Source organism: Scardinius erythrophthalmus (assembly GCF_964197995.2).
Source record: "Scardinius erythrophthalmus genome assembly, chromosome: 24".
NCBI classification, from domain to species: domain Eukaryota; kingdom Metazoa; phylum Chordata; class Actinopteri; order Cypriniformes; family Leuciscidae; genus Scardinius; species Scardinius erythrophthalmus.
In genome coordinates, this window is record NC_138244.1 from 14,087,935 (window position 1) to 14,114,851 (window position 26,917).

Below are 26,917 nucleotides of genomic sequence, written 5' to 3' on the forward strand. Positions count from 1 at the left end.
CTCAAATGCTATCAGATGTGAACTCAAGAACTATTGCTGTGAAGTAGAATGCTGAACGCTAAATTGGAAAAAGGGTTGGAAAAGGAACAGAAGCTGAGCGGTGGCCCCTGTGTTTAAGGTGTACTTGAGTGACAATTATTGGAGAATTGTTGGTACCAAATGACTTGCTTATAAATGCTGAATGCTGAATAATTTTTTATTATTTTCAAAAGTGTATCTGGAGAAGATACAAAATCTTTTTATTTCACTTCAGATCTCGCATGCGTTTTGACCACTCGAAAGACGAGCACGGGGAAAAAATTTAAGTTTTACAAGTTACAGACCAAAAAAAGAAAATAACACATTTAGTCCTGGTTCGCTTAGCATTCACACAGTCATTTTTAACACCAAATCTAAAGATACAAAAAAAAAAAAAGGCTTTTATGACATATGTTTAGCAATGGAACTTGTCAAACATTCAAAACAATGCTGTGCACTGGGCTAAATGCGCTCACCGTATGTGCGTACATATGATGGAGCTGACAACTCGTGAAAGGCTTATAAAATGTGTAAAGGAGTCGAAACAGCAGCAGGAATCCCTCCGTCACACACACAAATGAAGATCTGCTGCAAGGAGACGTGGTTCTGATGCCTGTACCGAACTGTGATGGGCAACATCGCGACTATGGCGATAAAAACAGGTAGGGCCTATTATGCTTGAGCATTCTTTCCTTTTTGGGTCCTGTTTTTTGTTCGTTTACATGTCTTTGGTCTGTATTGCATTCATATTACACCAGAGATTTTTTTGGAAGCATATTTCAGCGGTCTCGGTCCACTTGTTTGCTGTCCACCAGGGTTCGGATGGCAGCGTTCACATTTATTCAAATGAACCGCACTAACAGAGCAATCGCACCAGTTTAATCGTTTAATCGTTCCAAACATGCCAAGTGCTTAATGTCTTCTGGGTGTTTCTTAGTTTCAGACTAGTCGGTTGCAAAACTTAATTTTAAACGAAAGTCAAATTAGCCGTATCGTGCACCCCTAGCTGTTGCCCTATTGCTAGATACCTTTGAGTAATTTGCAATTTATGATATTCTGAAGGGAAAACTATTTAATTCTCTGAGAAATTCATTAAAATTCATTATTATGTAGTCTTCATATTTACTATGGACTACAAATTTGTTCTTGCACTTTCTCGCCTGTTTGTTTTCTGTTCCCCGCTGAGTCGAATACTGGCAGACAGGCGGCGTCCCTCGCAAGAGTCTGTCAGGCGTCTTTTCGTATCATTAACCTATTTTAAATCCGCTTTCAAAGAATTATCCACTTTTAAAATATTTACCCCTCTCTGCGACACATGCCAAACGACGCACTCAGCAGGCATAGAAATAAATCATTTCCGTATTACAGAGCTTAATACATAAAACAAACAAGTAGAACAGGCGGAAACGTCCAAAGCGTGAGCCAGTAATGATGAATGTACCAAATGCTGCATTTAATCTGCAAATCAACAGATCAAAAACACATACAAGATTCCCTCATTTTTAATCCCTTTTCTCAAAAGCAGAGTGGAGTAGAAAGTGTCTTAGTATGTATTCCTCACTATTTCCAGCTTATAAGCTTGCAGCACTGCAGCAAAGAGTGCGGACAGAGTGAAAGTTCAGCAGTTTGATTGACAGCTACAGCAGCAGGTGGCACGGGGTCCAGCTGAGCCTGTGCCCTTCACCGAGCTTCGCCAGGAAGCCTCACTCTCAGCATGCCACCTCTCAACTCCACCGTTACTCCCTAAACCGGACGGACGGAACCTTCACGTCAAATCAGCCTGAGAGCTACATGGGCTGGTGACTCTGTTGCTCCTAAGAAACACTGTTCCACAAGGTTGATTCAAAAACTTTAATTAAACTGCCTTGAAAAAGCTCTAAAATCTACTGATAACTAATACAGTACAGATATGTCATGCATCCCTACTTTTATAAGAGTATTGCTCTATTACTTTAGCAACATACTAACATCATACTCTTTGTAAATCAAGGTAACCATCATAGTATCTCCAGAAGCTTCCCCACTAGATGCTCTCATTTTCCCCCGTGCCACTGGAGAAATGAGGCATTGATGAACAAGCAGAGGGGAGATGATATCAGTGGCGGGGAGTCTCAGAATAGTGTCACCATGTGAAAAAAGCCACAAGCTCGAGTGCAGCATATCTCTAGGTCAACCCCATAAAGCAGAATATCAAGGTTCCCCTGCGCTTCCTCTCATATGAGCCGGTGCCAGAGGCGGCAGATTAGTGAGAAGAGCTTCCTGTTGCTCTAAATAGGTATGACATCTGCAATTCAAATTGAAAATGTAAAACTACAGGTGCACTCTTCCACTTGCTGCTTGGTGTTGGTGTGTGTGCTTGTGTGTATAAATAAGGTTTTTAAAATGTATAATTGGAAAATCAAGGATATTCAATATGGACGTTGCTTTCTGTGAGCAATTCAGGTTCGATCGACAGGCCTTGGCATACAGCGAGATCTCATGCCATCTCACTTTATCCCAGACTTACAAAGAGGCTATCTGTCTGATTGTAAGCTGATGCAAGGTGTTGCTTAAGCAGCACGGCCAACAAACTAAAGTGAAACAGTGAAACCTTTTCATTCTAGTGCAAGCCGATTAGGCCATTCACAGAGAAATCACGCCTGCATTGGCCCCTTTCTTTGTGAGTTCCCACAATTTGATTCCTTAGAAAACCTATTAGTCCAAAGTTAACCTACATCTTTAGAGAAGTCTGCTCAAACTTTTGGCCTCAAGAGGCCTGTGCATTCCATTAATGTTACATTAAGAGCTAAAAAGTCACCTCTACATTTTAAGTGAAGCTGAGAAACACAATAAAATGTATTCATAATAAAGAGACCAAATGACTGATCATGTTCTGACTTAAAGAACTAATGGCAGACTTCACTGTCTATCTGTTAACAACTGATATAAATTGATTTGGATTTGAAAATTTCTTTAGAATTAGGGTTGCAAAATATATCGGTACCACACTTTATCAGTTTATATATATATATATATATATATATATATATATATATATATATATATATATTAAATCATATTGATATTTATATATTAGTAGTATAAATAGTGGTAGTAGTAACAGTATTAATAATTATTATAATTTAAACATTATTAATTATTTATATATTATTATTATTATTATTGCTGTTGTTATTAGCAGTAATAGTAGTGATGATGATGATGATGATGATGATGATGATGATGATGATGATGAGCTGCTAAGAATGAACCGTGTCATCTGAAAATGAGATGGAATCCTATTTTTTCCAGTGCCAGAGAGGATGTTAAAAACATGACACTTAAGCTCAGACTACGACATGCTTTTCTCAGAGGCTAAGTAGACAGCCCATCATTTTCCAGACAGGAGCAGATAGTAGCAGTGAAACCGGAACAGAGTTTTGGGCATCTCTGGGGTATCACATACACCTACTACTTGAAAGGTGTGAAACTAGTGGCTAATTTTATCCCTAGCCAAAAAAACACTGACATTGGTATTCCAAATGCTACAGTGATGGATATCAGTTAGGTAGGGGGAAAAACAGGAAGAGAAAATGTTGAGGCATGTCCAGAACGCATTGGAACTTGAGCTTCGAGCCTGACCCACTGCTGCTTCGAGGGGGTCAATGCAGGTCAAGAGAATGATGGGAAAAAGGAGCGGCAGGAGAAGAGGTGGATGTTTTCCAGTGTTGGCTTGGAAAAAATGTAGACGCACTTAGGTAAGTAAACATGAGAGAGTCTACAACGCCATTCCTCCACAATTCTTCCATCACCTACTTAAAGGTTAGGCTGAGGGCAAGCAGATCCCCCCTCTGATAAAGTGAGAGCAGCTGTTTACACTTGTGCTTTTGCATGGTAATACCGAAGGTTGTCAAGCAGTGGAGAACCATTACTGCAGTTCACCGGCAACGCAAGGCTTTTTATAGCAAGTCAATAAAATTATTCCAGTGTTAAAAGGGGATGCAGAAGACCAGAGTAGGCGTAAAACTACTTTTATCATTTTAATCTGATACTTACGACAATGACCAAAACAGAACAATACAGGCAATAGAGGATTTCCCCGACCCAAAGTGAATTCAACAATGCAGTAATTTCAAATTCAAAGTGGCTCTTCCTGATTCAACTAGGGCTCCTGCTGAGAGATCTCCATAATGACTTCACTTACTTGTGGTCATCATTTGGCCTGATGACCCCTTTTTAACCCCAACAGTACTCCAGAACACCTGTTTTTGTTCCACCATGGGGAGGGGGTGCACTAATACAAAATAGTGATACACATTGCATTTACATTTAATTATTTAGCAGACGCCTTTATCCAAAGCGACTTAAAAATTAGGAGAGCAATAGAAGCAATTTTTGTATGTTGAGCTCAGTAAAAAAAGTTGGCAGGGCAAGTTGTTGATTTGCATGCTAAACACAACATGTTAAAACACACTCAGGAAAGTCAGCATCTCTAAATACATCCACCACCACCACTGGATGACCATCCTGCCCATTCCTAGAACATTGGTAGAGTGGTAATTTGGAAGCATATAGTTTGTCTAGCCAGATTTAAGTAGTAATGATTACCTGTGTATACACTTCATGCAATTTCCATGCATGACATAAACCCTCTAATATGTATATGTGACCATGGATCACAAAACCAGTCTTATGTTGCACGGGTATATTTGTGGCAATAGCCAACAAAACATTGTATGGGTCAAAATTATAGATTTTTCTTTTATGCCAAAAATCATTAGGATATTAAGTAAAGATCATGTTCCATGAAGATATTTTGTAAATTTCCCACCTTAAATATATAAAACATTTATTTTTGTGAATGGATGCAGCACTATCGCCAATAGAAATGGACAACTTTAAAGGCGATTTTCTCAATATTTCGATTTTTCTGTACCCTCAGATTCCAGATTTTCAAATAGTTGTATCTCGGCCAAATATTGTCCTATCCTAACAAACCATACATCAATGGAAAGATTATGTATTCAATTTCAGATGATGTATAAATCTCAATTTTAAAAAAATTACCCATAAGACTGGTTTTGTGGTCCAGGGTCACATATTGTATTGTATTTACATATGAACGACTTTTCCGAGTTAAGCCTCAACACATCTGGATGAGCAAAATTAAGAAAATGAGGGCAGTGTCAACTCTCCAAAACACAGAGAGAACATTGCAGGACATATGACTTCTGTCGTGCCAGTCAATGCTAGGGACACACATTCTGTAATTTGATTCTGGCTAATCCGATTGATCCATGCAAAATCAGGGACATCAGCGAAGCGTTTGTTAAGCGTGTTTCCTAACTCATTGCCCTCACATGAGGTAGTCTGTAAATAGCACAAAGAGGAAGAGGCAGAGCGAGTGGGATGAAATCAGTCTTCATGGGAGATGTGGGGGAAGCAGAGGTGAAGCAAGCAACCAATTTTCCCCCCAGCAGCGACGCAGGTTTCTAAAAATACAATCATGCAATGTCCGACGAAGAAGAGATAATGAGATTTCAGAGGGCTGTACTGTCTGAATATGCTAACTCGAGGTCTGGAAGGTTGTCACGAGCCAGGGGGTAAATGAAGATAAAAAGATATTAGAAACTGGAGTGTTTGGTAGTTATGTTAAATTACCCAATCATTTCACATTTTTTTAAACCATTAATAGTAAAATACTTGGTCTTTTTCTGATCTATTTTCTTCAAATGAGCTCCAGCTATTCAATGTCTTAGTGTATATTTGTATGTTAGTGTTGTCAAAAATATTGATATTTTGATATGTATCGGTACTGAAATATCTGAAACGGTTCCAATACAAATTTTTTGCAGCATCTCGTCTCATTCGCTCCGGTTGAATATTGCGCATAATTTTAGTCATTCTCGCAGGTTTCGTGCTCACACCAAAAGCGCGAACACAACTGATCTACAGTATATAAGTGGTGCACACGTAAAGCCGCCACTCAGACAGCTTGTGAGTACCAAATTGGCTTATTTTTCGTGGTTTATTGCACTTAAACGGCAAAAACATAATGCCTGTCTTGCCAAGTATTATAGTAAATACAGTCATTTTTTGGAACGTAAATAGTTGAGAGAAAACGCATGTTGTGTAACAGTATATTGGATCTGTGCATGAGCTCTAAAAGTGACAGATTTTTATTATTTTACATTTGATTAATTTAATTTCTGTAGTATTTCTTACCTGAGTACTACTGTTAGACACACCTGAAAAACTTAAATCCATGTTTATTTCAAGTAAAGCCTCCCTGTTCTGTGTGTAAGCTATGCTAAGCTAACTGTGACACCAACCAGAATGGGTATCTGCCTGTCATGTGAACTACATGTGTACTCACACACAAGTTCCAAATATCAACTTTGACTAGGACAAAAATTGCAAGAGAGTAGGGAGATGGAGACATTCTGACCCTGGGTCATTTCTCAGGTTGAGGAGGTTTCTCTCAGTTCTGTGCTAATGGTGATCTAGCTTCCGGGCCTGATGGAAAAGAGGCTCCACACTGGCTAAGAAACTCCTGCATGGTCATCATTTGACCATCATACATCAATAAAAAGAGTCTCATATTTACAAATACCTCGGTTGTCTGCTGGTGCAGTGGAATATTAATTTAGTATTAATTCAAGGTAAGGGTAACACTTACTAAGAAATGGCATAAAATATAATTATTCAGTCAAAATCAATTGACAATAAACCACACACAAAAAAAAAACTAAATATTGCATTTATGGCAAAGGTCAAAATGTAATTCTAAAAGTAAATATAGAAGAAATGAGCATGAACAATGAAATATGCAATATTGACCAATAACAAATAACTCTAATGGAGGTTCATAACTGACAGGGTACCTAAATATCAAGGATCCCTACTTAAAAATGGTTATGGTATGTCTTATTGATAAATTACTGAGATGCATGCTTTATAGAATACTTTATTGAATACACAATGTAGGAATTACTTGAAACAAACAAAAATGCTCTAATCCCTTCCTGTACACCAGCCTTAACTTCACATTAACTTCACATCACATTTTAGAGCTTTTGTTTTTTTGTAAACTGGTGTAATTCTTTTAGAATTCCAGCTATCAGGCTTAAAAACAGCAAAACCGTTAACTTTCAAACATCAGAAAGCAATGTAGGTAAATTCACAAATACACGGAAACAAGAGGGTCCCTGTGTGGGATTTAATTTAAGCTAAACCCCATTGCTACACAAATGCTAGATAATCTGCTTTTGAACTTGGTAATACCAAATCGACTGCAAAGTATCTGTGGGAAAATGAGACACACAATGAGCTTGTCACTAATTACGAATCAGCAAGACAACAGGATTTCATTGGTTTAAAAAACATCTTTAAAATTGGTTCACTTCACTGGATATTGGCGTACAACAACAACAACAACAACAAAAATAATTCTTTGTATAAAATTCCATTACAATTATTGCTTGCATTAAAATTGGCTTGCGAAAACAGTTTGTTGCACCAGTGCAATGCATTTAAAGCAGTGTTTGAAGGGTTAAAAGGTGATGTGTACACAGACATTAACGCACTCTGAGATAAGGACTTCACTGACCTCACACTCTTAACACCGCATTTTTGGAGAGTGTTTGAGATAGACGTGAATAATGCGGTTGGCGTAGTCACTGCTTTCGCAAGAGGAGGCCCTGGGAGGAATGTGAAGCTTTATGGTTAAGTGCACTTTAGCTGGGCCTTGCCTCCTTTCAAAGTTCCATGTCAAAGCCCCCTGGCTCAATTCAACCCAAAGAGTTCCCCTCATCTTCAAGGGAATAGGTGTGAGGGGTTAGAGGGGAAAGAGAATGAGTAATGCTAACGCATTTCCCACAGGCAAGGAAGAATGCTGTGACTTGTGCGGGGTTAAGCCCATAAGGCCCGGACGGGTCGGCAGAGAGGCGCCTGACAGCCCTTGCGGGCCTGTGGCTGGAGGTGGATGTTGGGGATTAGAGGAGAGGAGGAAGGGGCGGCAGGGAGAGTGGGACGCAAGGGGTTGAGGTTCAAAGGGTCACGGACATTCCCCGCGCGTTTCATTGTGAGGCCGAGGCCAGCTGACGCCATACAGGCAACAGTGGTGCTGTCGGCGTGCGTGTGGTATTTTGTGTAAAAAAATAAAGGAAAACAGGGTCGGAAAGGGCTGGTGTGAGAGAAAGAGGGAGGGTCGTGGTATAAGACTACAGAAAAAATAAACAGGAAAGAGTGTGAAAAGTACAATAGGAAGAATGGAAATGTGTGCAAGAGTCATTCTTCAAAAAAAAAAAAAATTGCCTTTCTGACTTGAAAAAAGCTGATGTTTGAATTCAGTTCAGGTACGTTTTCTAAAAAAAAATATATATTTTTTTATTAAAAGGTACATTAATAAGTCAATCCATTGCCGCATCATATTCTTCTTTCTTTTTTAAATGTACAAAATTAAACAAAAATATAAGTGGTATGTCAGATAAATGAGACAGAGGGCCCTATCCTGCACCCAGCGCAATTGACTTTGTACACCGACGCATGTATCATTCCTATTTTGCACCCGCGCAAAGCGGACTTTTCCTTCCACAGATGCACGTCGGTAAGTTAGGAAAAAAAACTTGCGCTCCCCAGGGCGGTTCAGCGCAAAGAGGAGGCGTGTTCCGGCGCAAACGTTCCTTCATGCTATTTTGCAGGTTTAGAAAACAATTGCGCCACTAACCAGGAAAAAATAGTTAGTCAGTGGCGCGTTGCGCATGTTATTCATATGCTATTTTAAGGGCGCATGCTTGGCCATAATCAATGTAGCGTGTGCACAACGCACATACACTTTGATTCTCTCATCTACACAGAAGCAGCAGTTTTCATTTTTGCAAATCATACATGATTACGATAGATAGATAGATAGATAGATAGATAGATAGATAGATAGATAGATAGATAGATAGATAGATAGATAGATAGATAGATAGATAGATAGATAGATAGATAGATAGATAGATAGATAGATAGATAGATAGATAGATAGATAGATAGACAATTTATTATAAAAGCATACATCTAGCTTACACATTTACTCAAATTATCATACGCCTGTTTAACCGAAGTTAATTTGGGTTGAGTTTAATTTGCCCCTGGCAAATCAAAAATATAGTTACAAAAATGAAATAATATAGTCAAGGTACTTTTATAGTATTTAATAAAAAGTTAGTTTATATAATTAATATTTCTTGAATATTTTAAATATTTTTCATACTGAAAAGTAACAGAAGTGGGATGCTTGTCACCATATTTTGAAAATGACGCAAAAATGCACATTGACTTTTATAAAAAGAATATTACAACAGCTATTACACGCAATAAAAAACTAAAGAGCTTTGGGAGAAGATGGGAAACATTTGACACAGGAAGATTTAGATAGAGTGAATGAGATGGGAGAGAAGGGAGGGAGCGCTGGTGTAGGAATAGAAATGAATGACTTCCTAACAGGTGGGATGGGGGGGGGGGGGGGTGCAACTTACCCTCTAACCCTGATCCGTATTGAGTTTCAGCTGTACCTCCGGAGCCCATGACCCTCCTGTACTCTCGCTCAGAGGAAGTTGATTTGTTTTCTGACCCCTGTTCATTTCATACACTCATGCCAAGGGAGTAAAATATATTTTATCAACCAAAAAAACTCACACAACTCACCTCTTCACCAACTAAAAATAAAACTTCCACAAAAACAATTTACCAACAGTATGTGTAGGTTCATTTTTGTTTAGTTTTCATAGCTGGTTTTGAGCTTAAAACATTAGCTAATTTTTTTCCATCAGTGAAAAGCGATGTTTTGATAGCTCATCCTACACAGTTCACAGAGGCGCTTCCGCCTTCCATTCATGCTACGTTAAAAATAAACTCATACAGGTGAAGAGAAAAGCGACAGTTAAATGGAGCATCAAAATAAATCACGAAACCGCGCATGCAGCGCCTCTCTATTAAAGTAAAGGGTCATGGAGGGATGACCTGTGTTTTTAATTGCTACGTTTTCACAGAGGCTCTGCTGCTCTGAAGAGGCCATACTGTACCTGTGGTGTTAAAAACATGTACACAAACAAACACTTTACTGCATAAAAGTGCTCATAATGCACAAATCTGTTTGGTGAGGAGTGTTATAGCATCATACAGAGAATTGAGTGGGTATTCAAAAGTATTGAGCAGATAATCTATTCTTCCATTGCGATGGTCCAATGTTGGCTTGTTCCTTTAGTAATGATGTTCCTTTAATAATGATGAAATATAACTGTTTTTGCAATTGCAAGAATGAATTACATTTTAAAATATGCTCAAATAGAAAAGTTACATTTTCATCAAATAAATGCAGCCTTGCGTGGTTAGCATAAAAGACTTCTTTTAACAACATTAAAAATCTTCTCGACCCCAAACAACTGAATGTCTTATTTTGTAAAGGATGGATGGTTCATCCAGTAAACGAAACAAAATAAATTAAACAATTGTTTTTTTCCTGCTGTAGCATTATAACTTAAACAGAAGAGATTGTGTAGACGGACAGCACAGTGAGTGCACTGCAGGAGAGCAGCTCACCGTTTGCCTTTGAGGTGTCCCTGTTACCTGCAATAGCACAGACCCACTATTTTTAGAATCAATGTTGACGAACTGTCAGCGTATTTTAAGCTATGCCCCTCTGGGCCACCATATACCCTTGAGAGAGCTCATGGAGAAAGAAATGTCAGGTGAGAGAGGAAAAACAGACCCTAAGCCATATTCTGATAAGGTCCTTTCAACTCTACAGTCAACGTGATTGTGCTCCGTTTTGACAGGTACTTAAGATGAGGTCTGGACTATTTAGGAACCATCTGCTTTAATGGAGGAAGTGAGATCAGCCATTAAGTTAAAGTGCCAGTGTGACTCAATGGACGGAACAGCTCTATTCTAGGAGAGGGGTCAATAGCCTTTGGTGGAACTCGAAAGACAGCAGATAAAGCAGATGAATGAAAAAAAAAAAAAAGAGATGAAAGGGGTGGATGAAAAACAGTATTTAATGGACAGAAAAGAAAGGAAGAGGTGCAGACAGACACAATGGGCGAGAAACAAAATTAAATATTGAGGCGGACACACCGAGTTCTGGGTGTGCCCTACACTGAATAAGTGATGAACCAACACGGGTTCCTGTGTCTTTGATGTGTGAGCGCCTGTTTGTCTGCCGGAGTCCCGGTCTGAGGTCCCTAGGTCAGTGCAGGGGATTATGGGCCGGATGAGACATGCAAACTGACCTTTTCTATTATCTGCCTTAGTTTGCGCTTTCAGGAGAATCCAAGAAAGGTGTAATAACTCTAGTGCCAATTCCGCCTACTGTCATAACAGAAGGAAATTTGCGATAACAGTTGAAACATGACTGCGGTTGCATAACCACAACACATATTTCCACACTTCACCACCTACATTTCTTCAATGAAAGGTGCTATGTATGTTTCACCATAAAGGTTGAGTAAACAACCCTAAAAAGCACAAACAATAAACTGAATATCTCTTCCAATGCAATCTGATTCAAAATCGATGAGTACTTCCTGCTGACAGCTCTTGTTTTTTTGGTTGAGGATGACAAGTCACTCTCTCTCCCTGTAAGGCTATCTTTCTCAAAGCTCTCCTGGTGGAAAGTGAACCTTCCCCTGGGCCATTCTATCTTTAGCGATTTACTTCCGTCATGTCACGTCTTGTCACCAGAGCCGGTGGCAGGCCTTCAAGCTGGTATCCACACCTCGCGGCCACCCAATCTCCTGCTCTTTACAAAACAGGAAGAGGCTCTTTGCCTGTTTCCTGTCTGTCACCCCTACAAGCAACCTTCAGAAACGTAATACCAGGTGGCGCGCACACATCTAGACCCTCAAACAAACAAGCATGCACACATTCGGTTGAATGTATCATTTGAACAACTATATTATGATAAAAAAAAGTTTCATCTTCTTCATCAGAGTTTAATTTGATTAGTTTACATGTTATTCTTGAATACTAATTTGAAAGCACTTAATACAATTAATCATTTTCGCATATATGTTTTTACATTATACTTATATTTAAAAAGAAAAACACCTGCCTGTAATTCATTTCTCTAATTGCATCTATTATTACACTATTAACTCACCATTAAACCTAACCGTACCATGAAATCGGTCTCTAAACTTACTCGTATCCCACCTCAATAGCAGAAAAAGTGTTTTGCAATGCAACAAACACAATCAGAAAACTGTACCAATTTTAAATTCGACATCTAATATAAAGTTACAACTGATAACCTATTTATATTGTACAAAAATGAGATAATCATCCTCGTGGAGCCACAATGATTATTAAATTCTACCATACATAGAGAACAAATAGCTTTACTTTTGTTTAGAATCCCATTTGGATTTGATTTATAGATAAGCCACAGAATGACATTTTTACAGAGTGAATGTTGCACTTACTGAACTGCTTGAACTCTGCTGAATAGCAGCACACTGTTGAATTAAATATTAATGTTGCAGTACAATGTCTACAAAAATGTAAGTATTCATATAATTAATTTGTCATTGTTTTTAAATAATTCAAAAAGTATAATATTATTAATAATTTAAATTAACATTATGAATGTATTTAATTAATTGATCTATGTATTATTAATTATTAGATGATATTGTACCATAGTATTTTTTGGTAAAACAATATTTTTTACCATATATATCAAGTATCGCCAACTACCTCACCATGCGATACATCTTCAATATGCAGTGATGCATCACAATATTGTAATTGGACTGTGACTAATTCGATATCTCTTGCACTGTAGGATGTGATATGAATGCTCAAATAAACAGGCATATCGATACAAGAAAAAAAGGTATTATTATAGGAAAATATTATTTAATATGATTTATTTTACCGCTTTTACTGATGTATAAGAGGTGGGAGCAGGATGGAAAAGTGACGTAACTAACTGCTGCTAACCACCAGACCCACGAGTGCTTTGACAAGCTAATACTTGGGTCGTGGTCCTTTCCCTGCTGTTCAGATGCCTCTGGTCTTGCTTATGTTGTCTATGCATAATGCATCAGGGAGTCAACAAGGACCGAGATGCAGAGGAGTTCCACCAATTGAGGACCGCATCACTGCACACACACACACACACACACACACACACTCAAGCTGAAAGGACTCCAGAGAGAGTCAGTCAAGAGGAAGTGATGGCAGGAAGCGTCACACAAAAAGGCGCCACGGGTCATACTTCTCTCTGCCGTCCACTTCCTCATGTCTCTGCTCCCACGCACGCAAGGCAGGGAAGCAGAATGAGGAAACTCTGTCCTGAAGGACTACAGGATGCTCAGGGCCAGATAATGACAGGGTTTCCCTGAAATTGGGCCCTGACAGGTCGGATTCGGGAGGGCATCCTGGACTGAACTGAACATTTTTGGTAAAAAAAAAAAAAGAATGGTAAAAGTGATTGTGCGCTATGGCTATTTTTTACTACTCAACTTGTCATCCAGAAGATTAGTTGACTAGTCAGAGGGTTAAACCACGTGCCATGCAGCTTCAGCAGCCTTTTTTTGTTTCTGGCAAAGAGGTAGTTCACCCAGTGTAGTCTGATTCACAAACAAATTACTCCCATGAGTCAGTTCTTTTAATAACTAGTTCAAAAAGACAAGGTGCCAGTTTGAAAGAGTCTGAAACACTGCCCTCTATAATACACAGCATTAGCAGAGAGAAAATGCAGGGTTTTTCCTGGGTCAAAAAATGGTTTTCGGTGGTGGCGGACGAACACAGCCATCAACACACACAGAACAAAGTACCTTACCCAGGCCAGTATACTCATAATAAATCCAAAATAAATGCAAAACAACAGTTTGTAATATTAACTTATCCTATTATTCATGAAATAAAAAAATAACCACTCAGGTAATTTATACTATAGTCACTGAGTGACTCAAAGTGAACTACAAAGTAACACATTACAGAGAAAAAGTGTCAGGTCTATTATTTTGCATTTGTACTCCAAGATTTAATGCACAGATTATTTGACATACAGTATCCGATTGTTTTGTTCTGTTATTGATATTGTCACATTAAAATGATAAAAAACAATCAAAATAAATCTTTGGCGGGACACCGATTCATTTTGGAGGCCGCCAAAATATTTTCAAAGCAGGAAAAACCCTGAAATATCTGAAAAACAACTGAAATACACCCAAATGAAACAGAATCAATTCAAACTGAATTAAAATCAAAACTGAATCTAAAGCTTGTGAATCAGAATCAAATCTGGATGGGACTCGCAAAAACATGGATAATTTCTTTCATATCTTTTCATTACAACTGACAAAGCACTCAAATGAAACAGAAACAAAATGAATTGTAGAACTGAATTTAAAGCTTGTGAATCAGAATCGAACCAGGATGGGCCTTACAAAAACCTGAATGTGGTAGGCCTACGTAGACAAATAGCAACACTGGGACGCAGTACAGTAACATCAACTGGCACCATATAGAACAAGTGCAATTAAAGTCACATGATCAAAAACATGTCAACACATATCCAGTGAGTCTATTGGCATAACGAATCGACTAGTCAACTTGTGTGCAGACGTCCAAGTCGGACACTAGTTTTCTCTATGCAGTACAGTGTGTACAGACAAAAGGAACAAATGGAAGAAAGGGAGAGACAGCGAGAGAGAGCGCTAAAGTCACATTGTGGAGGAGTCTATTATTAGTCTATGGCTCCAGCAGCAAAGTGAGGTCACATCAGAGCCCAGCTTTAGACACGTGTGTGTGCTCGGTGTGTTTTTGCTTTCACGCTCGAGCTACTCTACACAGCCAGAATCAGAGCACTCAAAAAAAAGGGAAAGAGAGAGCGAGAGAATGAGAGGGGGAGAAAAAGAGACTTCCTGTAAACACGTGAGCGAGGCACCCACAGTCTGTTGTGTGCCGTCTCGCAGCATTTCCTCAATCCGCTTGTAAAGCAGAAAGCACAGCATTTTGCACGGAAGCACGAGAACATTCCCATAATTCGGATCAGAACAAGGCACGCAGTAAATAAGAAAGATTTGGAAAGCTGCCGGCCACACAAACAAGACTGGGCTGAATATAATAAACAGTTATTTTTTTAAAACCGGCCACATTCATAGCCATCATGTGCCTCATATTAACTATAATTATACAGCAGGGTCCAAAAATTTGCTGTAAGTGCTTCTATATATTTTTTTTTTTTATTGAATATATATGAAGAGTTTAGATGCAAAAGCCTCTAAGTGCCATCTGAAATTTTCTTCTAAAATTATCATTTTTTTCAAGCTTGTATATTTAAGTTCAGTAATTTCACTTAAATGGCAATGAAAAGTACCTACTAATTGTCATTTAAGTGAAATTACTGAACTTAAATATACGAGCTTGATAAAAATGATAATTTTAGAAGAAAATTTCAGATGGCACTTAGAGGCTTTTGCATCTGAACTTTTCATATATATATATATATATATATATATAAGAATAGCAGAATAGCAAATCAAAGTTCAAATTTAATGTGAAAAATTTGCAGGAATTTACTAGTTTCTTTTGTTTTGTTCTCTTGGTTTCAAGACAGAATGCCAGATTTTCAATGTGGTCTCAGATTTTTACACCCCACTGTCATATTTACAAGAGAACAGACGTGTATGGAGTAGACAAAACCATAATAATGTGGAAAAAACTGATAAATATTGATGAGGAGTGATCATTTAAAAAGAAAACATGAGAGACAGCAAAAGTGTGGCAGTGACGGTACACTTTTCGATGAGGGCTTAACATTAGCTAGCCTATATTTCCCCCTAGTGTTTGGAAACAGTTCTGACTTCATGAATCAGTTCCAATAAGAGCTCAGATCTTACCGCTGTGGAGAAAAGAACACGTCCCACTTCAACCACCTGAGGGTCACCAGACTGAGTATCAGCAACAATGGGGTTAATCTAAGAAAAACGAAAGAATGAGAGATAAGAACTAACCTGAATGCAGTGTGTGCTGGTGTCAGAGAGCTAATATATTGACTGCAATGTACTGGATTGATCTACAGTGTTGACGCTGTACTGATCTCCGAGAAGAAACTCAGTACTGTTTGTGAAACACAAGGGTATTGTAGTAGCACTGCAGTTGTGGGCACTGACCTCTACTGTGCCATTTTGAGCAGTGTGTCGGTGAGAGGATCGAGGGTAAATGTCCATCAGGTGTGGAGGGGGATCTGGAGTGACTCGTTTGCTATGCCTGCTCAACAGCTCTCTGTAGTTCAGTGAATCAAAGTTGGTCTTCCACATTAGAACCTGAAACCCAGACGATCACGAGCATAAGTGACATGATCAGCTCGACAGTAATCGGATGGTAAAACATTAACATTACATAATAATTACCTGAGAGTCAGCACCTCCTGAAGCAAACAGATCTCCATCTCGAGAAAACGTCACAGCCAACACTGGACCCTGAGGGCAGAGGGGGAAAATAACACTTTATGGCTTTTCTTCTAAGGGTGGGCTGTTTAATGCAGGTCTACATCACAAAATACACAAAAATTTGAAGAATAATTTCTTTTTTTCTATTTAACACAAACAAATATTGTTTTTAACAAATTATTATGCAGCTCTTGCCATACAATGACAGTTGATCATGACTATCAAGCTCAATTCATGTAATACAAATAATAATTGACCATACAGTAAAAGTACTCCATATGACTATTTTCAGTTCATATTCATAAATTTTATTATGTGTAAAATTGTCTTCGGCTTCACCATAGACAGTATGGACAGTAACACAAAAAAGCAAAACATACAGTCAAATAAGAAAGATAGCATTTTCAACAAAAAAAAGAAGAAAAAAAAAGAATATTTTGGAAATTAACTTTAAAAAGTGAATATTTATTATTTATTTTATTATTATTTTGATACCAAAATTATTATGTTAAAATATTTAATTGCAAAAAAGCTTCCCCCAAAACCCCCTATGAGTTGCGATACATTTTTGGTGATTTCTTGATTTCCTGTTGTATGGAAAGAACTGTATATTTTTTTCCAAAAAAACTGTTTTATATCCCATTAAAAAAAAAAAAAAGAATATGGGTTTGAAATGACATGAGGGTGAGTAAAAGATGAGAGAATGATTTTTTTGGGATGAATTCCCAATTGTTCCAGCTAGAATTCAAATTCTACGCTATTAGAGAGGGTGACACCTTGTGGCCGTGAAGGGTGTAGATGAGCCTCCCCTCCAGCAGGTCCAAGATCTTCATTGTATTGTCACTCGAACCACTGATCAGATAGTTTCCGGATGGATGGAAGGAAAAGCTGTTGACCCCTGCGCTATGAACTGCAAGACCAAGAAAAATGCTTGAAAACAAGAATTAAAAACAAATACATTTTTATATCTCCGTTTATATTAACTACCTCTGTAATGTTGTATTAACTTGTTTGTACGAATATCCCAGATTTTTAATGTGTTGTCCGCTCCTGATGATGCAATGCATGTGCCACTGGAATTGAAGTCCACAAATGTCGCTGACCTAAACAGACAGTTTAAAATATCAGGAACTTTGGTCCAATAAACATACAGTATCCTCAAAAAGATTCAGAAAGGACCAACAACGCTCAATTCTCACCCGCCGTAGTCTGTGAAAACGTTTATGCACTGACGAGCGGATGTATCCCAGAGGCGAACCGTCCTGTCATCGCCACAGGAAGCAACGAGACGACCATCTGGTGAAAACCTGACAGGGACAGACAGGACAAGTGACAGTGAGAGAAATCCCACTTTATGTGACAAAACCGGAAAGGTTAGACACATAGTCTCATACCTCGCACAGCGTACCCAGTTGGTGTGCCGGTTTAGAGAGTAAAGGAATTTCTTCCGTTCGACACCCCACACTTTCACAGACTTGTCATCTGAGGCCGTGACCAGCCTTTGGCCATCGCTGGAGAAATGAACGCTTCGAACGCTCGCTGTGTGTGCTTTGAACACAGTTGACTCGCCCTTTCTGTAACACACATAGACTATAATGCATTAAGATACAAATACATTAAAGGGTTAGTTGTGTAGTTGTGCTAAGTGTATATGACTTTCTTCTTACAGCCGAACACAAGAAGAACTCCCACTATAAAGCTTGGAAGAAGCTTTGGAACTCCGATTGTGTTTGGCTGAAAGAAGAAAGTCATATACACCTAGGATGGCTTGAGGGCGAGTAAATTATGGGATAATTTTTGGGTGAACTAACCCATTAAAACTCTTAAGGGATCATCTGTACTCACATGCTGGGCGTCCAAAGTCGAACTGTCTGATCTCTGGATGAAGATGCCACCAAAGATCCGCTTGGAGAAAAATTAACACCTGTAATGACGTCAGTGTGACCCACAAACCTAAACGCCCTTGCTTTTGGAGCGAGGTTCCAGATCATAAGGTTCTTGTCACAGGATCCAGAAGCTGTAAGAGAAGTTGCAAGTGGTTATGTTGGGATGTTCTGACTGAAAATAGAAGATAAATAATATGACATACCCAGCTGTTTATTATTGGGGCTGAAATCAGCGCAGGAGACAACATCTTTGTGACCTTTAAAATGTCTCTCAAGGGTGGGATCCTCCTGAAAAGGATATCATAGAAGAATAAGGTGTAAAATGTTTATTTTGCAAAGTTTTTTCAATAAAACAATGTGTCTGAATGTTCAATTTACATACATATTTCTTAAGTCATATATATATATATATATATATATATATATATATATATATATATGTACGTATATATATGCAATATATCGAATATCGTGCAAAAGTTCATTTATTTCAGTAATTCAACTTAAAAGGTGAAACTAATATATTATACAGACTCGTGGTCCACCGTGCTTTATTAAGTCCAGAGTCAACACAGCCGTCTACCAGGGCATTTTAGAGCACTTCATGCTTCCTTCAGCAGACAAGCTTTATGGAGATGCTGACTTCATTTTCCAGCAGGACTTGGTATCTGCCCACACTGCCAAAAGAACCAAAACCTGGTTCAATGACCATGGTATTACTGTGCTTGATTGGCCAGCAAACTCGCCTGACCTTAACCCCATAGAGAATCTATGGGGCATTGCCAAGAGAAAGATGAGAGACATGAGACAATGCAGAAGAGCCGAAGGCTGCTATTGAAGCATCCTGGTCTTCCATAACACCTCAGCAGTGCCACAGGGTGATAGCATCCATGCCACTCCGCATTGAGGCCGTAATTCATGCAAAAGGGGCCCAAACCAAGTACTGAGTACATATGCATGATTATACTTTTCAGAGGGCTGACATTTCTGTATGTAAAATCCTTCTTTGATTTCATGTAATATTCTAATTTTCTGAGATTTTGAATTTGGGGTTTTCATAAGCTGTAAGCCATAATCATCAAAATTATAACAAATAAAGGCTTGAAATATCTCACTTTGCATGAAATGAGTCTATATAATATATTAGTTTCACCTTTTAAGTTGAATTACCGAAATAAATTAACTTTTGCACGATATTCTAATTTTTCACCTGTAACGTTACATGGTGACAACACCATGGTTGTACCACGGTAACGTTAACTTACCATGTCTAAAACTGCTAGTTCCATAGTACTTTTTGTTAGCTAATTATATTGTTTTGAACGGCCAATTTCGTCAAATATAACCAATATTAGTATCTCCATACTAAAACATAAACACGAAACTTTCCAGCACAGTTGCACAGAGCTAACGTTAATTAAACCAGAAACGATATAAAACGTCTACATTCGCACTTTAAAATGTTTCTGCTAAGTAGTCTTACCATTACAGACGCCATTGTTCTGGAAAACGTCGAGAAAGTTTTTGAATTTCGTGCAGTTTGTTCTTTGTTTTACAAGTAAACAAGTGAAACTCCTTCATGTTGAGCCACTTCCCATCTGTCAAACAAGCCGCGTTTTCCCCAGACCAAACAAATCACGCTCCGAATCATCGAGTCAGCGGGACTAGATGAGCAATGTGGACTTAAAATCCCTTTCGATTCAAATTATTTACATGTATGAATCGTTATTAAGACTGACAAAAAACTATTTTACACAGATAAACCTCTGCATTAATGCAGTCAATTGAAACCGCTAATGTAACCCATCCTCCTAATGCAACAGAAGGCTTGCTGGGATTAAAACTAAAATTTGCAAGCTTGTCTTACTAAGATTATACTGTCTGTAGAGTTAATTAGTTGCATATCCAAGCCAAACATTGTAAACAATTGTCTTCAGAAAAAAATTAACTCAGGAATTACTGGTAAAATACATAGATCAGAAAAAGCATTTAATAAATTCTGCCGACGGGACTCTCACTGCACAACTGAAAAAGCATTGCAAATAACCCCGTTGCATAGCAACAACCCCAAACGGTAAAGCAGTAGAACTAGCATTGAGGTTAAAAGAACTCCGTCACTGATTGGATAACCAATTCAACGGGCCAATCAGTGAAGACTTTGCTCAAAGAGGCAACGCTTTGAGTTTTGATTTTGGAAGCTAACGTTAGCCGCCGAAGCTCAGCTACGGTAAAATGTCGGTCAAGCTAGGGATTGGCGATTCAAAGGTCAGTGTTTTTATGTTTCTGCAAAATGTCATTTTCAAAACGTATATGTTGAAAGCTAGCTCAGGGAATGTTTTACATGGGAAGCTGGGGTTTAAAAGGGAATCTGACACCGGCGCAGCTGCTCCTCCGTTGCCATACCTGTCTGACCATCAACACCAGTTCACTGCTGATGCTTTCATGTTGTATTATATTCTAATATCTAATCAATAAGTAAACCATTTATATATACTAACGGATGTTATTGGAGCTTACAGTGGCTTTTATATTCACTGCATACTCCATTAAACTCAATGTCTGTTTCATACACATAATTTTCTCAGATGAGAAACCGACGTTAAACAATTATACTGATCCCAAAACCAATTATTTCAGAATAGTTAGTTACACAATGACAGTATGTTTTATTGAAATGGATGCTTATTTCCCCTCAGTATTTAAAAAAGAGGATTCCACAGAACCCCAAATATCAGCATGTAAAAACACGACTTGATACAGGTATCCACTTTTTGGTGACTAACATTTTGAATATTCATTGCATATATGACAAAATATGTAATGACTAACCCTGTTTATTTTCTAGGCTTCAGCCTGACGAAATGTATGGCGAGACTAGAGGAGGCCAGGAAAAGTAAGTTCAGAATATTATAAAGCCATATTATTGATGAAACATTTTTTAATATCTAAGAAAGTCATGGTGCATTTAAATCAGAAGGGTTATTCTAACTAATAGTTTTTGTTTACAAACAAATCGCAGACATTCACAGTGGTTAAATAAAACGAGTGTGTATTTACATTATAAATATACAAAACAGTGCAGAATGGCACAGTAATGCATCTTTTGTGAACAGCTCCTTAATGACTTGTTTCAGCTGTTTTGTCTCCTAATGCACTTGTCCTACTTATATTTACTCACCTGATGAAGAGAGAAAGACTGCTTTGTCCATATTGGTCATCTTGTTACAGGTTCCCTCTGATTTCTCAAGGATAAGCAAGTCTTGCTCCTCCTTTTGGATGCATGAGCAATGGATGGTTATTGTACTGTAGATTACAGTTATTCCTCTGTCAAGATTGTCTGTAGTGAAACCGAGATGCATAACCTCATCCAGTGGTGTCACTTGGCATCTTACAGTGGGTTTGCTGGTGAGGCTGGACTGTGGAGTTCTTGCCAAAGATAAAAAGAGACGTTGGCAGAGCTCATCTCAGTTTGCGGCAGCAATTGGCTTGTTAAAGTCAAGTTTAGTGAGTTTAATCTGTATCAAAATGGAGTTTGATATTTTGGGTGTGAATTTAAATGATGTGTCTTTAAATGAAGATGAAGTGAGAAATGGTAACACTCAGGATCCAGGTAAAATGCATCAGAATTGTTTTTGTGCAGCAGCTCTGCATCATTTGAAATGCATGTTTATGTTTATTATATATATTTTTTCCAGACTACAGATATAGGAAGGATGAACTATTTAAAAGACTGAAAGTGACTACATTTGCTCAGCTGGTAAGTGAAAAAGAAATTATATAAAACACATGGTTTACTTTCATCTTACTTTTAACTTTATTTTAATATAATTTAAAATGTAATATATTCCTGTGATGCAAAGCTGAATTTTCAGCATCATTACTCCTTTAGTGTCACATGATCCTTCAGAAACCATTCTAATGTACTGATTTGCTAATCAAGAGACAATTCTTCGTAACAATGTTGAAAAAAGTTGTGCTTTGCAAGAGGAAGTTCAAAAGGACAGCATTTATTTTCAAATATTTTTTTATGACGATAAAAATGTCTTTGCTAACACTTATTAATTGTATGTATATTGAGTGTGTGCATAACCGTTTATTTGTTTATTTTTTCAGGTAATCCAAGTTGCTTCGGTGTCAGATCAGAATGACAACATTAATGATGAAATGCCTGGATTAGATGGTAGTTTCATTTCTCTTTTATGTTACTCTTTATTCTCAGTAGTTTTTACTAACAATTATTACGAATTAACACCCTAGCAACCGCATAGCAACATATTAACTACAACTCAGGACACTTTAGTACGGGGCCCCTAAGGGGACACGGTGATGGAAAACATGAAATGGGAGGGAAAAAAATTATATTGCAGTGACTTTGCGTTTGCTTTCAAATCTTTTACGCTCACCTGAGAAACATTGCGTTCGCTTGTTTCTTTTGCATTAGAAAATGAGTTCGGAGGAAAACTATTTTAATGCTTTTTTGAGCGAATGCTCAGGGCAACGCAAAATGTGTGCAAGCGAACGCAAAAGTTGTGTGCACAAATGCTAAGTTCCTCGGGGAATGCAAAAATTTGTGCAAGTAAACGCAATGTTCCTCTGGGAATGTAAAAGTTGTGCACGCAAAGTTCCTCAGGGAACTCAAAATTTGTGCAAGCAAACGCAAAGTTCCTCGAGGAACGTAAAAGTTGTGCGCACAAATGCTAAGTTCCTTGGAGAATGCAAAATTTGTGCACGGAAATATAAAGTTCCTCGGGGAACGCAAAATGTCTTCTTAGTGGAATTTTGCATTCTTTGTGGAATGCAAAATATTTGCAAGCAAAAGTAAAGTTTCTTGGGGAAACAAAATAACAAAAGTAGCGCGAGTGAATGTGAATTTTCTCTGGAGCTTTGCAAAGCAGTTTTTCCCTACTGTCTCATGTTGTTTCCCTTACGGTCTCCGTACATTAGCCACCACTTAGCAACGCCCTGACAATCGTTTTCATTTTATTTATTTATTTTGTATATGGTTTCAGATGATATTTCAATATTCTCGGCATCACCGGGGCTCGACGGCTTCTCCGATCAGACTAATGGCTCCCCAGAGCCGACGCTCCTCAACTCACAGTGTATCAACAATGAGGAATCCGGCAACACTGGGTTTTCTCCTAGATCTACACTCCAAAGGTAGTCAAATCACTTTTGTTTTTGTGACACACCTGTCCATGTCCTTAATTCAACCGGTCACATTAGAATATCACTTTATGCATCTAACTGATCCCCCCTCTAGCATTTCCTCTATTGTACACCCACAAGAGCTCTCATTGGCCAGGCTGCTTTCTCATGGCCCCAAGTGCCAATGAGTCTGTTTGCGGACAGTCGGTGCAATCGGACTCCGTCCTCAGAGACCCTGTGGGGGGGGAACAATGAGATATAGCCTGTAACACTGAGCACCCCTGCCTGTCCTCACTCGATGTAATCGAGAATCTCTGGGCTCATTCATAGTGTCATCAGTGGCGTGGGAGAAATGGATCTGGACAGGAACGGACAGAAGACCGTCCGACTGTCTCCAGTGTCTACCTCCAACACCACAGAGTGCCCCTTACCTGACTGCCCGTATCTGTTGCTGGATGTGCGGGACAGAGAGCAGTATGACCAGTGCCATATTATCAGTGGTAGGAAACTCACCTGGAAAACAGAATTTTGCTCAAAGCATGAAATACATTAATATAATATTATTAATAAACTTTTTTTTTGCTCACAGCTTATAGTTACCCCATAGCGACCTTATCAAGGACAATGAACCCATACACAAAAGAAGTCCTTGATTACGTATCCTTTTATTCCTGATATGTGAAAATGTTTGTTCTGTATTAAAACATATCGCAAACCTATAATGTGCATCTAATGCACAGAAGCACAATAAATGAATATTTGTATTTATTTACATGTATGAAATGCACTTTTTTTACTTTTAATATTTTTATTATTAATTCATTAATCGAAATTTTGATGCGCATCTATGAAATGCCCTATAATGTATAATATTTATAAGGGGGTCCTATGAATGACAATAAATAAATAATCTAAAAAATATAAATTGTGCATTCATTCATAGGACCCCAGGATACAATTGGAAAAGTTCACACTGTTTTTGTGCAATCAATCATTTCTGTCATTTCAAGTTCTTGTGTACTCATGCCCATTCCTAGTTTTAAAATCTTTAACAGCTACACAGAAAAATGCATCGGGAAAGATCATAATTTTGTATGATGAAGATGAGAGGATAGCAAGTCAAGCAGCCACCACCATGTGCGAGAGAGGGTTTGAGAATCTCTTCATGTTGTCGGGGGGTAAGTCATCGTGACGACTTCTTCCAGGCAGACTGGAGAAAGACTTCCATGAACATTTTTCTACATTACATCTCATAGAAGGGAAAATAAGAAGATCTAGGCCCTATTTGAAATTAATATTGTTATACATAGATCATTGGGGTCTCAATTATCTCCAAAGAATACACGTGGGTTAATCCTGTCAGTATTTCAGTATTCATCTTTCCCTTTCTCAACAAGGTTTAAAAGTGGTTGCTCAGAAGTTCCCTGAAGGAATGACAACAGGCTCCATTCCCATCTCCTGTCTGCCATCAACCATGGGACCCGGAGGTCGTAAGCGACCGGTGCCACGGCAGACGTCACAGGCAGCAGAAAAAAAGTGGCGGTTCACCTCAGAGGACCTCAGCAGAATCCAGCATTACCTAGAGGAGGTGTTAATACCCAGCGAGCCCGGCAGTGAGTCATCCATTTCAAAAATGATGAAATTAAATAACCATTTTCACTGACCAAAAAAAAGCTATTTATATTACAAATACTAATATATTACTATACCCCCCCCCCCCCCCCCCCCACACACACACACACACACACACACATTTTAGGTCGTCTCAGCAGTAGATTGTCCACTTGCAGCGCTGGCTCCAAAGCGTCTACAGTTCGGAGCGGTCGACATGGCTCATCCATAGCAGGATCAGAAAGCGTTCGTTCACAGAGCAGTCGGCCTTGGAAATAACCTTCCGTTTCACTCTCACCATTGTCGTCTTCACTTCAATGCAAATAAAGCCTTTATATTTTACTTTTGCAGGATTCCTGTGAACATCTGTGATGGACATTCTAAACTACTGGCCACATGCACATAGTTTAATTCTCAGAAGTACACTGGAAGAAATTAAACATTTTATTGGTCCTGGTAGTACACCCAAATGGCACTGTTTTATTATTTCAGTTTATACACATATCTTTGCACTTGCTGACTCCAAATCTAAACTACATGTTTAAAATCTGATTTGCGCGGTCATCAACTTGTTGGCATCAAGAACCATTTATACTGTAATGATGGTACAAGATGTCTATGGTTTGACATCTAGCTGTTTTAGGGTTCTTCTCTGTTACATAAGTAAGCAGGTCTTAGTGGAAGGACTCCACCTCTTGGTGGTCATTTTATTTGCTTTAGTTGTGCTATGACATGATCTGTTCATTGAGCATGCTGTATGTTTACTTGCTCAGTAGACGCAGTATGTATGGCGCATTCCTTTAGAAGTATTTTAGATGTGCTTCATGTTTTTTATGCCTTAAATCTATAGCTAATCTGTTCATTCAGTGCATTTATTCAAACGATTGATGCTTTCTGAACTAGTGCGGAAGATCTGCTCAACTGTGATTTGAATATTATGAAATGTAGATGTGATTGCTGGCATTAATGAAGTTGATGTTGCTGTGTGAAATTTTGCTTTGTCTGTTGCAGAGTGTGATGAAGGAACTTAAAGTGCATTTTTTGGAGTCAATGTTGGTGGAATGTGTACATGGAGTGGTAGAAAGAGCTTTGACTGGTTTGTTTGGCCTTTGTTGTCTGAAATCAGTTATTCCTGTTCTTTCATAGACCTTGTTTTATTGACCAATTAATAATTTAATGTAATCTATATAATGAAAACTACCTGGTTTGTTCTTTTGTAATGAAAGTATGAATAAAGATCAATTTTATATTGTAGACCTAAGCGGTACCTACATGACTTTCAAGGATATGTATCATGTATGTTCAGAAATGGCTTGATCTAATGAGCTGAGCTGTTTACAGACAATTATCTTTTTAGTCATTGTTCAAAAATTGTTCTTTATTACAAGTATAACTCCCTGTAATACTTGATTCTAGTTGGTCAGTTGAAGTATTAAGGCAATCTAATGTTTCGTAATGTTCACAGTCGTCCCTGACAAATGCTCTAAATCAGACTGCTCGTAACCAGTGCAGCATTTAATAAAAAGTGATCAGTTGACTTAACTTAAAAAAAGTGAGGGAACCCGTTGCCTTAAATGTATTAAGTGATTGAAAAAATTAAGTTATGTGGACTTGTCAAGTCCATGAAGTTTATTACTTAATTTTAAGGCAACAGGTTTCCTGATTTTTTTTAAGTTAAGTCAACTGATCACTTTTTTACAGTGTAGTGAAATGACTTCAGACTGAGGACTTAGTATTATTATTACTGTGATACTGCAGTGTGTGTCTTGTTGCTAAGCTGTGCATTTTGTACATTGTAACAGACTATTATACAGTGGCTTAATA

The 26,917-nt window shown here is 38.3% G+C and overlaps 2 protein-coding genes across 5 annotated transcripts in view; one reads left to right on the forward strand and one right to left on the reverse strand.

The window, feature by feature from the left end:
- The window catches only part of poc1b (POC1 centriolar protein B), a 47,495-nt gene extending 27,111 nt beyond the window's left edge, over window positions 1-20,384 (reverse strand). Inside the window, exons 1-10 of one of the 3 annotated variants that reach the window (XM_081355524.1) lie at window positions 19,818-19,994; window positions 18,538-18,622; window positions 18,294-18,465; window positions 17,843-18,022; window positions 17,648-17,755; window positions 17,436-17,551; window positions 17,225-17,358; window positions 16,410-16,478; window positions 16,170-16,322; window positions 15,897-15,974 (exon numbers count right to left, since the gene is read on the reverse strand). In XM_081355524.1, coding sequence (XP_081211650.1) covers window positions 15,897-15,974; window positions 16,170-16,322; window positions 16,410-16,478; window positions 17,225-17,358; window positions 17,436-17,551; window positions 17,648-17,755; window positions 17,843-18,022; window positions 18,294-18,465; window positions 18,538-18,622; window positions 19,818-19,832 — 1,110 coding nt within the window. In that variant the 5' untranslated portion in view covers window positions 19,833-19,994. Of the gene's footprint in view, window positions 1-15,896; window positions 15,975-16,169; window positions 16,323-16,409; window positions 16,479-17,224; window positions 17,359-17,435; window positions 17,552-17,647; window positions 17,756-17,842; window positions 18,023-18,293; window positions 18,466-18,537; window positions 18,623-19,599 lie in introns of all 3 variants that reach the window. The other 2 variants (XM_081355523.1, XM_081355522.1) reach the window with 2 other exon arrangements.
- Window positions 3,560-26,610, forward strand: cep41 (centrosomal protein 41). Of its 2 annotated transcripts, none has more exons than XM_081355526.1 (11): window positions 3,560-3,755; window positions 21,031-21,094; window positions 21,180-21,227; window positions 22,030-22,091; window positions 22,448-22,514; window positions 23,344-23,494; window positions 23,813-23,982; window positions 24,072-24,139; window positions 24,546-24,660; window positions 24,880-25,095; window positions 25,242-26,610. In XM_081355526.1, the coding sequence occupies exons 3-11, from the start codon at window positions 21,200-21,202 to the stop codon at window positions 25,370-25,372; spliced, it is 1,008 nt and encodes a 335-aa protein (XP_081211652.1). In that variant the 5' UTR covers window positions 3,560-3,755; window positions 21,031-21,094; window positions 21,180-21,199; the 3' UTR covers window positions 25,373-26,610. The 2 variants fall into 2 exon arrangements, with proteins under 2 accessions (XP_081211652.1, XP_081211651.1); XM_081355525.1 differs by lacking the exon at window positions 3,560-3,755 and adding an exon at window positions 20,406-20,599.
- Window positions 26,611-26,917: the final 307 nt, after the last annotated feature.

What these genes read in the sequence shown, in the direction of transcription:
- cep41 (XM_081355525.1), top strand. Translation starts at nt 20,567, where the DNA reads ATGTCGGTCAAGCTAGGGATTGGCGATTCAAAG. An exon ending in AAAAACACGACTTGATACAG is followed by an intron (nt 21,095 to 21,179) that starts GTATCCACTTTT and finishes TTTATTTTCTAG; the next exon opens with GCTTCAGCCTGACGAAATGT. An exon ending in TGACTACATTTGCTCAGCTG is followed by an intron (nt 22,092 to 22,447) that starts GTAAGTGAAAAA and finishes TTATTTTTTCAG; the next exon opens with GTAATCCAAGTTGCTTCGGT.